Source organism: Oreochromis aureus, linkage group 14 (genome assembly GCF_013358895.1).
Source record: "Oreochromis aureus strain Israel breed Guangdong linkage group 14, ZZ_aureus, whole genome shotgun sequence".
NCBI lineage: Eukaryota > Metazoa > Chordata > Actinopteri > Cichliformes > Cichlidae > Oreochromis > Oreochromis aureus.
This window is the reverse complement of record NC_052955.1, coordinates 14,845,744-14,855,891: the sequence shown is the minus strand read 5'-3', so window position 1 is coordinate 14,855,891 and position 10,148 is coordinate 14,845,744. Positions and strand designations below refer to the sequence as shown.

The following is a 10,148-nucleotide window of genomic DNA, read 5'->3' as shown; positions in this document are numbered from 1 at the left end:
GACATTAAGCATGAATTCTTGGTATTCTTCTTTTAAGTCCCTTGATTGGTAAGGTTGCTTGAATACATAAGCAATCTCAAATGAAAAGTATGCTCCGCCTTCTTCTCTGATGGGTGGTGTGCAAAACTAAACAACACAGCATGTCAATAAAAGAGAATGGCAAACAATAAAACTTAATGACTGGTGTAAAAAATGCAGAAAGCTGTCATGTGCTCATCTTGGCAAAACAATTTAGTCATGCTTGTTTTACTGTATTCCTGTGTTACTTCTAGTGCATCATCTCTTCAGTTTTCTTTTTCCTGTCAGCTGCAGGGACAGTTTCATCTAAATGAGATGCACAAGGCTGGAGATTTGGTTCTGGGGGGACTGTTTCAAGTCCACTTTACAAGTATCCCTGATCTGTCTTTTACATCACAGCCACAACAGCCTACTTGCCATGGGTAACTATGACAGGGAAAAAAACTACAAAAGAAAAAAAAAATTGAAAAAGAAAAAGAAAACTATCAAACGTAATTCAAAGAAAATATTTTGTATCTAAAATAACTATACCATTCAGAAAAAAATGCATGTATCTTGAAAAATGCAGCTGCTTTTATTAATGTTAAACAATATATTTAATTGTTATTGTTGAATTGTTTATAATATTAGTAATTTTGCAACATATGTTACATTTTAAAAATCTTGTTGTTTATTCAATAATAACTTTTTCTTATCTTAGTGTGTATGTCCTAGGATTTAAGCTTGCACAGACCATGGCGTTTGCTATTGATGAGATCAACAGAAACTCAAACCTGCTACCAAATGTGACTCTGGGATACACTCTGTATGATAACTGCCTTGAACTTGGAATTGGATTCCGTGGAGCATTGTCATTAGCCAGTGGCCAAGAGGATCAAATTGTAGTAGATGATACATGTGTTGGAAATCCTCCAGTTGTAGGGATTGTGGGTGATTCGTCCTCTACAAATTCTATTGCAATCTCCAACGTCTTAGGTTTGTACAGAGTACCTATGGTAAGTTTTCTGCTTGACCATGTGACTGTTTTCATGGATTAGTTTGATATAATTGAAAATGTAAAACCATTTTATGAAAAAAAAATAATGCAGTCATGATGACAAAGTTACACTATTTCTACGTGGATAGCTCTACAATATACAGTCTGTATCTTTCACAGGTGAGTTATTTTGCCACATGTTCCTGCCTGAGTGACCGTCAAAAGTATCCATCCTTCTTTAGGACGATCCCAAGTGATGCTTTCCAGGTGAAAATTTGTCACCAAAATAACAATGGAAACACAAAAGTATTTTTGAAGAAGACAATATTTGTGTAAAGAGGGAGAACACTCAAGAATATCAAAATGTTGGAAATGATAATATAATTAGTTTTAACAATTACACTCCATTTCTGTATTATCTCAGAGAAAAAAGCTAAATTGCAGCTATATACGGTTCTGTGAATGCTGATAAACACATAATACACTGAAAAGCTTTTTTTTTTTTTTTAATCTTTTTAATGCCCTTACGCTTTCATCTGTATTCACTTAGGTACGTGCAATGATTCAGATTCTAAAGCACTTCGGCTGGACTTGGGCAGGTCTGATTGTGATTGATGATGATTATGGACTTCATGCAGCCAGATCCTTTCAGTCTGAGCTGAGTGTGTCTGGTGAAGGTTGCCTGGCCTACACTGAGGTTTTACCCTGGGACAAAGACACAGATGAACTCAGGAGGATTGTGAATGTGATGAAAAAATCCACAGCTCGAGTGGTCATTGTCTTTGAAATTCCTAGTCGCATGATAAGCCTATTGGAAGAGGTTCGGCTTTAAAACACTTTAATTATTACTAGTTACAAAAGTCTGAATCACCATATCATGTAAAACACGTATTACAGCATTATTTGAATTGGTACAGAAAACAATTACATAAATTGTATTTACAAAATGAATAGCTGCTTCATTGGCATAATAATGCCACTAAAAAAGTTCTACTTATAGTATCATTTCATAAATTTGGTCTAATTTAATTCACAGGTAGTAAGGCAAAATGTGACAGGCCTACAATGGATAGCCAGTGAAGCCTGGGCAGAATCTGCTGTGCTCCAAACACCTCACTTTATGCCATACTTGGGTGGTACACTGGGTATCACCATTCGTCGAGGAGAAATACCAGGGCTCAGGGAATTCCTGTTACAAATACATCCTGATCTACATCACAACAGTAGCTACGGAAATAGCTTGGTGAGACTTGAACACTTTTACTGTGGTAGTCACAACAATTATATATTTTCATCACGTGTAGCAAATAATTTTCAATATATTTCAGGTGAATCAGTTTTGGGAATTTACATTTCAGTGCAGATTTGCACCCGCTCCAGCAGGCTGGGTGGAAGGTGGAGGAGCAATATGCACTGGACAGGAAGATCTAGGAAATGCTGACACTGAGTACTTGGACATTTCCAACCTGAGGCCTGAGTATAATGTGTACAAAGCCGTTTATGCTCTTGCACATTCCCTTGATGATATGCTGCGGTGCAAGCCAGGAAGAGGACCTTTTAGTGGGGACAGCTGTGCCACTTTACAGTCACTGGAGCCTTGGCAGGTGTGATATAATTTTACACAACACCTTTGAATAAATCATTTGCTTTATAATTACTTTTAGTGCAAAAAGTAATTTACTTATTCTTTATCCTTTTTAAACAGCTTGTTTATTACATGGAAAGGGTAAACTTCACCACTCCATCTGGGGATCAAGTGTCATTTGATGAGAATGGTGATGTGGTACCAATTTATGATGTTATTAACTGGTTGTGGCTCCCTGATGGAAGTACTAAAGTTCAAAATGTGGGTGAGGTTAAACGGTCAGCTTTCAAAGGTGAAGAACTCATACTTGATGAAGACAAAATCTTCTGGAACTTTGAATCCAAGAAGGTTAGATATGTTTTTATTTGACATTTACAGTATATAGAATTGTAGCAGGCAATAAATATTTATTTTTTATGTTCAATAGCCACCTCGATCAGTATGCAGTGAGGGATGTCCTCCTGGTACCCACATGGTGAGAAGGAAGAGGGAGCCCGAATGCTGTTTTGACTGCATCCCTTGTTCTGAGGGAAAGATCACTAACAAGAGCAGTAGGTCTTTGTCTTTCTGTATGACATATTTGATTTAATTTCTGTGAAATATAGGATGCATTTCACCATCAACCCCTCTTTGTCAGGCTCGTTGGAGTGCACCAGTTGTCCAGAGGATTTTTGGTCAAACCCCCAGCGTGACCACTGTATTCCTAAGAAGACAGAGTTCCTCTCCTATCATGACCCTTTGGGTATTTGTTTGACAACAACCTCCTTACTGGGAACATTTATATGTGCTGTTGTTCTGGGGATCTTTATCTACCATCGCACAACACCTATAGTACGTGCCAACAATTCAGAACTTAGTTTCCAGCTATTACTGTCACTTAAGTTGTGTTTTCTGTGTTCACTTTTGTTCATTGGACGACCCAGGATGTGGACATGCCAACTCAGGCATGCAGCATTTGGCATCAGCTTTGTGCTTTGTGTCTCATGCATCCTGGTAAAAACCATGGTTGTTCTGGCTGTGTTCAAAGCCTCCAAGCCAGGAGGGGGAGCCAGTCTGAAGTGGTTTGGTGCTATGCAGCAGAGAGGAACAGTTCTGTTTCTTACAGCTATTCAGGCAGCCATCTGCACTACCTGGCTTGTCTCTTCCTCTCCAACTCCACATAAAAACACCCAATACCACAATGACAAGATAGTGTATGAGTGTGCCGTTGGGTCCACTGTTGGTTTTGCAGTGTTATTGGGCTATATTGGTGTGCTGGCTTTCCTCAGTTGTCTAATTGCATTCCTGGTGAGGAATCTCCCTGATAGTTTTAATGAGGCCAAGCTCATCACATTCAGCATGCTGATCTTCTGTGCTGTGTGGGTGGCCTTTGTTCCTGCTTATGTCAGTTCACCAGGAAATCTTGCAGATGCAGTAGAGGTATTTGCCATTCTTGCTTCAAGTTTTGGACTCTTGATCACACTGTTTGGACCCAAATGTTACATAATCCTGTTGAGACCAGAGATGAACACAAAGAAAGCTGTTATGGGTCGTGGCATTGTGTCATAAAATTTTCAGTTTATGTCAATATATATTATATATATATATATATATATATATTTTGTTTTTTGGGTTTTTTTTTTTGCACAGTATAGACCAAATATTAAATAAAGAAATAATTGAAAAATGTTAAATATTGAAGACAGTTATTCAGTCTTTTTTGTTGTTGTTCTTTTACAATGCGGTTCACATACAAAACAACCAGAGTTTTCAAAGATAAGCATTAACTTTGTTACCCTCCACTGTATAATTAACCTATTAATGAAGTTAAATGTACTTGAAATTATTTTAATAAACCAAGCTTTCAACTTGAATTCATTTAGCAGTTCTAATCTATATTCTTGTATATTTGGTCTGTCTTGAACTGATAGTGATCAAAGTCATACTGATCATTTCACGAAAACAGCTCAGGCAGGACTCAAATACAGGTCTCAACTTTCAAACTTCAGTGCAGTTTGTTCTCAGTTCAAAATGTGCAACAATCAGAACTTAAGAGTAGTGACAATGCCAGGCTCCCAGACACACAAAACTCTCCAACATTTTCCTAGAGTGTCTTCCCAAACTTAATGTGCTCCTGTGACCAGCCAATTAAGAAGAGGCACTAACAAAGTCATCAATGACAGATGAGTGGACATCCAGTGTTATGTAGAAACCCAAATGCAGGAACCTATGAAAAGTCCAGACAATGCACAAAACTCAAAGTACTCAAAGTACACGGAATACACACTTGCACACACACACACACACACACACACACACACACAGACAAAGAGATAAGGAGAGAGATGAGGCAGAGAGAGCTAGAATCAACTTCAAGAGGTTTGGTGAAATCGAGTTTCTTTGATTCCATGTGGAGGGGAATGTTCTTTGTGGAAAAACACACCTTTTGACCAGGTTGATAGGCTGGTGCAGGAGTTCGATTATGATCGACTACACGTTTATTTTGATCTCTGGTTCTCAGGACTTTAGATAGGTTGCTTTCCATAGATAGCAACACCTGTGGAAATGATACTGTGCTGAGGGCACCATTAGTTCACCCTCAAGCACAGGGGAAGAAAGTAGGTTGGTAGCCAAAGGATGCCTCAAACAGTGACAGACCCGTGGCTTAGGATGTCATCGTGTTATGGCCATATTCCACCTTATTCCCCTCCAGGTGGATTGTATTCTACAGCCAATGCAGCAGAGTGCGAATTCTAGCTCCTGTTTCATAAGCTGTGTTTCTCTGTGGATGGAAACCAGAGGATAAACTAACCTGAGCTCATGTCCTGAACAGAACTCATTCCATACTGGAGATGTACCTTGAGGGTTGATATCAGACACGATATCAGTGGGAATGCCATGAAGTCAGAAGACATGTTCAAATGAGGAGTTAGGCTGTTTTGATGATGGACGGAAGCTTCAGGAGAGCAACAAAATGGGCTGCTTTGGAAAACCGGTTAATGATGGTAAGTATAACAGTGTTACCTGACGACGTCAGGAGTCCAGTGCCAAAGTTTCAGGCTACATGAGACCAAGGTTAGCTTGAAGTGGGAAGAGGCCTCAACAAACGTTCTTGGAGGTGCTGGGAGGTTTATTCTGTGAACAGGCAAGGACATATTCTCAGATTTCTGTCATTAAAGCGGGTCACCACAACAGATTGTGAAGAAAAGATTTGGCATGAAAGACACAAAAATCTTGCTGTAAGTACCCAGTGAATATTTTTCAAGAAGATGCAGAGCACGTAGAGCTGGTTGGGGTGTCCACCACTTGGATCCGGTTCCTTCCTCTAAGCATCCTCTAAAGACATGATTTCCAATGTTAGAGAGCCAGTGATACAAGATGGAGGTAGTATGGTTTCATCTTCGGGTTTGTTATCCATGGAGGAGAACAGTCTGGACAAAGCATCTGGTTTAATGATCCAAGTCTGTAGATAATGGAGAAGATAAAGCAAGGAAAGAAAAGGGCCCACAAGGCTTGTCATGCATTCATCCTCTCGGGAGTTTGGTCCATCCAATCCGTGTCCTCAAGCCAGTCTCCACTCAGCCAATTGTAATTCTTCCAGCACCATCTTGATGGTGAGCAACTCCAGTCTCCAGTATCACAATTCATTTCTGCCAATGAGAGAAAATAATGCAAAGGGATGCATTTAACCTGCATCTTGCTGGGACAGGACAGCTCCCACTCTAGAATCAGATGCATCCACCTCCATGATAAACTCTTTGGTGTAGTTGGGTGATATAAGGATGTGGGCAGAAGAAAAATCCTGTTTGAGATCACTGAAGGTTTCTTGGACTGCTGAATTCCACTGAAACGGGACATTAAGTGAGATGAGACTGGTTACAGAATGATCCTGAATGCAGGGGCGGATCTAGAAAGGTGGCATGGGGTGGCAAGTGCCACCCTAAAATGATCCCTTGCCACCCCAAGTGCCACCCCAGTTTTGCATAGGCAGAAACTGCAGTTTTGCAGTGTTGTTTATACAAAATAAGATAGCATTAACAGTTTGAGCATAGTTACAGTCAACAGTGAATATAAATGCTAAAACTGAATATATTGCATAGTGTTCCCCCCCTGCACGATTAACAAATGGTTCAGCCCATAGCGGGACCGGCTTTTTTCTTGTTTTCAGTAGCAAGCGATGCTTATGATTGTGCCAGAGGACATTTTGAACAACACCATGGGAATTCCATCGGGAATCGGATTTTACACATGTGGTTGGATGTTACACTCTGGAAATGGAAGGAAGGTGAGTGTTATTAACCCTCTGTGGTCCACGGACACGCTGCACCTCCAAATCACATGACTATTTTAAGCTGACATATGTAACACAGTAAGGGGAATTGTTGAAAAGAATATATAAATGGGCCAATAGGTTCGACTATAGGAGCACAGGGGTGTGTTTAAATGAGACACAGAGACATGAATGTAACTCAAAAGAACCAGCCGACTTTAGTGAAATAAACTATAAGGTTGTCAAGCACAGGTTAAAGGCACTTTACAATTGCAGAAAGGAAACTTACAAAAATGAAAGAAAAGTAAAACACATAAACTGCTAAAATAATGACTTGGCCAAGTGTTACTTTTGGTTTTCAATGTTGGGTTTCAAAGCTCGGGTTTCAATGCTCGGGTGCACCCTAGTAATCTGACTCCTTAACTCTTATAGAAACAGATTACACAAATCCAATGTACATTCAAATGAAAATCTCACACTCTTTTCACATGTGGAGAATGTTCTACACAACAGCTTATTATTTAAAGTCCCAAATAAAAAATGTCCAAGGGGTATAGTCCAAAAAATTCCCAGGGTGTGAAAGAAAATAGGGGTGAGAGAATGTCAGTCAGTGGTCTTATGTATAACCAGCTGTGTGTGAAAGTGTGAGTGATACAGTCCTACCACACCGCAAGGTGCAGCAGATCATTTAGTGGAAAAGAAGCGAATCTCAGTCTCTCTAAGTCCAGGTGGGAAGGCTCGCCATCTATTTCACCGGAGGAATCCACCTCAGGAACAATTCAGCATACAAAAAAAACCCTGACCTGTCAACAGACAGGGTGAGAAGAGCAATTCAAATATTAATTATGCTGTTCTAGCTATAATTCACAACTTAGAATTTTGTTGACATCATATTCGACATCAATTTGCAATTAAAATACTCAAATTTGCAAAAAATAAAACATCTCTCTTACACAAACTATGCATTACTGCAATATATTGTCAATATTCTTATTTGTACATTGCAAAACACTTCTTCAAATATAATATGAAACCATTACAACTTATAACCAAACTAAGTAAAGGTATTGAATATGCAACAATTTTTAATCAAACAATTCAGATAAATTCAGTTACTGAACAATAAAGTGCAAAACAGACTTAAACTGAGGCATGTACCATGATTACAGGCCTGTTGCACTTACGCCTGTAGTGATGAAGTGCTTTGAGAGACTGGTCTGTCAGCACATCAGGGCCAGTCTGCCTCCCACTTTGGACCCCCACCAATTTGCCTACAGGACTAATCGATCCACCGAGGACGCTATCACCATAGCGCTCCACACTGCGCTGAGTCACCTGGAGCACAGAGGAAGCTATGTGAGAATGCTCTTCCTGGACTTCAGCTCTGCATTTAATCATATCATCCCGGAGATCCTGGTCCAGAAACTGTCTCACCTGGGACTCTCCACCCCCATCTGCCTCTGGATCAAGGACTTCCTGACAAACAGACCACAGTCTGTCAGACTCGGCCCCCACCTGTCCAGCACCATCACACTCAGCACTGGGTCTCCACAAGGATGTGTTCTGAGTCCCCTCCTGTTTACGCTCTACACATCCGACTGCTCCCCTACCCATCTCTCAAACACCATCATAAAGTTTGCGGACGACACCACTGTGGTTGGACTCATCTCAAGGGGGGATGAGTCGGACTACAGAGATGAGGTCAACAGACTGACTGAGTGGTGTTCAGTTAACAACCTCCAACTGAACACCACGAAAACTAAAGAACTCATCTTGGACTTCAGGAAGGGCAGAGCAGACCCGGCCACACTTTACATTCACGGGAACCGTGTGGAGAGGGTACACTCCATGAGGTTTCTGGGCGTGCAGATCTCTGATGATCTCTCCTGGACTGCAAATACCACTGTGGTGGTAAAAAAGGCCCAGCAGCGTCTTCACTTTCTGAGAGTGCTCAGGAAGAGCAACCTGGAGGAGAGGCTGCTGGTGACATTCTACAGAGCCACCATAGAGAGCATCCTAACGTGCGGCATAACAACATGGTATGCAGGGTGCTCAGCTGCAGACAGGAAAGTACTGCAGAGGGTCATCAACACAGCCCAGAAGATCACTGGCTGCTCTCTGCCCAGCCTGGAGGTCATTGCAAACTCCCAGTACCTCAGCAGAGCTGGCAATATCATCAAGGACCATTCTCACCCCAGCAATCAACTGTTTGAACTATTACCGTCAGGCCGACGATACAGGTCACATAAAACCAGGACAAACAGATTCAGGGATAGCTTCTTTCCCAGAGCTATCACCGTTGTAAATAAGCACAAAAACGATTGAACCTGCTTAGCCATACCATACTGTCACTGTCATTATATTATGCTGCTATTCATACTGTCATACTATCATTATATTAATGCTGCTATCCTGTAAATATCATGCTTACTTTTGAGAGTACTTACGTTTGTTTTATTGTACCTTTTATATTTTACATTTATATTTATTATTGCATTTTGCACCAAGGGAGTGGCACTCCAATTTCGTTGTACCCTGTACAATGACAATAAAGGCTATTCTGTTCTGTTCTAATACAATATGTGCTCACCGATCTCAGTGCATCACGGCCGAAGACAATGGTATGGTGTCTCTCGGTCGGACCATGCGGGGCTCTAAATAACGTAACAGGGTATGGTTTTTTTTCTTTAATGACAGTAATACGACGTGAAGGAAAATAAACATAAGTTGCGCTTCAAGTGTTACCTTACTTCTGGAAGCAGAATGAGATGAACTTTCAGGCAGTTGATAACAACTAGAGCTAATGAAGGCTAACAGTTTAGCTCCACGCGGTACTTTCTAAAGTCGCCAGAAAAATGCAGCATTCGCCTGTTTACTCACTTTGGCTACTTTTAACATGAAAGGTAGCTGATAACCAGCGAACTCATGTGCAGCACAGTTGGTTGCAACTCATATCTAATACTTTTTCCAGCTCAAAAACTTCAGTTTCTCAGGGATCAAAGTTTTGCAGCGCAGCTCTCTTTTTCTCCTGCCAGCACGCGACTACACACACACGTAGCAGCGACCACAGAGCAGGTGAGTGGGACATACAGCGGCAGGCTGCTTTCCCATTGGCCAAAGCATACTGGGACCTGTGCATTTCGATTGGTTGGGCAGGCTGTCCATCTCTCCTCATATGTATCAGTCCTTAAAGTGCTACCCTCATTTTATGTGGGTTACACATAGCAAAAAGCTGCAGCCATGCTGAGTCTCTATTTCAGCCCACATTGAAAGTTTTTACACTTTAATTACAGGCCAGTAAATCCAGAGTTATGATAATA

At 40.9% G+C, this 10,148-nt stretch overlaps 1 protein-coding gene across 1 annotated transcript; it reads left to right on the top strand.

Annotated features, from left to right (window-relative positions):
• Positions 1-318: 318 nt before the first annotated feature.
• On the top strand, positions 319-4,127 carry LOC120443514 (extracellular calcium-sensing receptor-like). The gene is made up of 9 exons (XM_039622347.1): positions 319-440; positions 719-1,013; positions 1,175-1,261; positions 1,545-1,814; positions 2,031-2,237; positions 2,323-2,598; positions 2,700-2,927; positions 3,007-3,130; positions 3,217-4,127. Exons 1-9 carry the CDS (start codon positions 334-336, stop codon positions 4,125-4,127), a joined length of 2,505 nt encoding a protein of 834 aa, XP_039478281.1. The 5' UTR covers positions 319-333.
• Positions 4,128-10,148: the final 6,021 nt, after the last annotated feature.

Bases quoted from the DNA above. Each gene is read 5' to 3' on its own strand.
- LOC120443514 (XM_039622347.1), top strand. From the start codon at position 334: ATGCACAAGGCTGGAGATTTGGTTCTGGGGGGACTGTTTCAAGTCCAC. The intron at 1,262-1,544 runs GTGAAAATTTGT...GTATTCACTTAG, and splicing joins TCCCAAGTGATGCTTTCCAG to GTACGTGCAATGATTCAGAT. The intron at 2,238-2,322 runs GTGAGACTTGAA...AATATATTTCAG, and splicing joins GTAGCTACGGAAATAGCTTG to GTGAATCAGTTTTGGGAATT.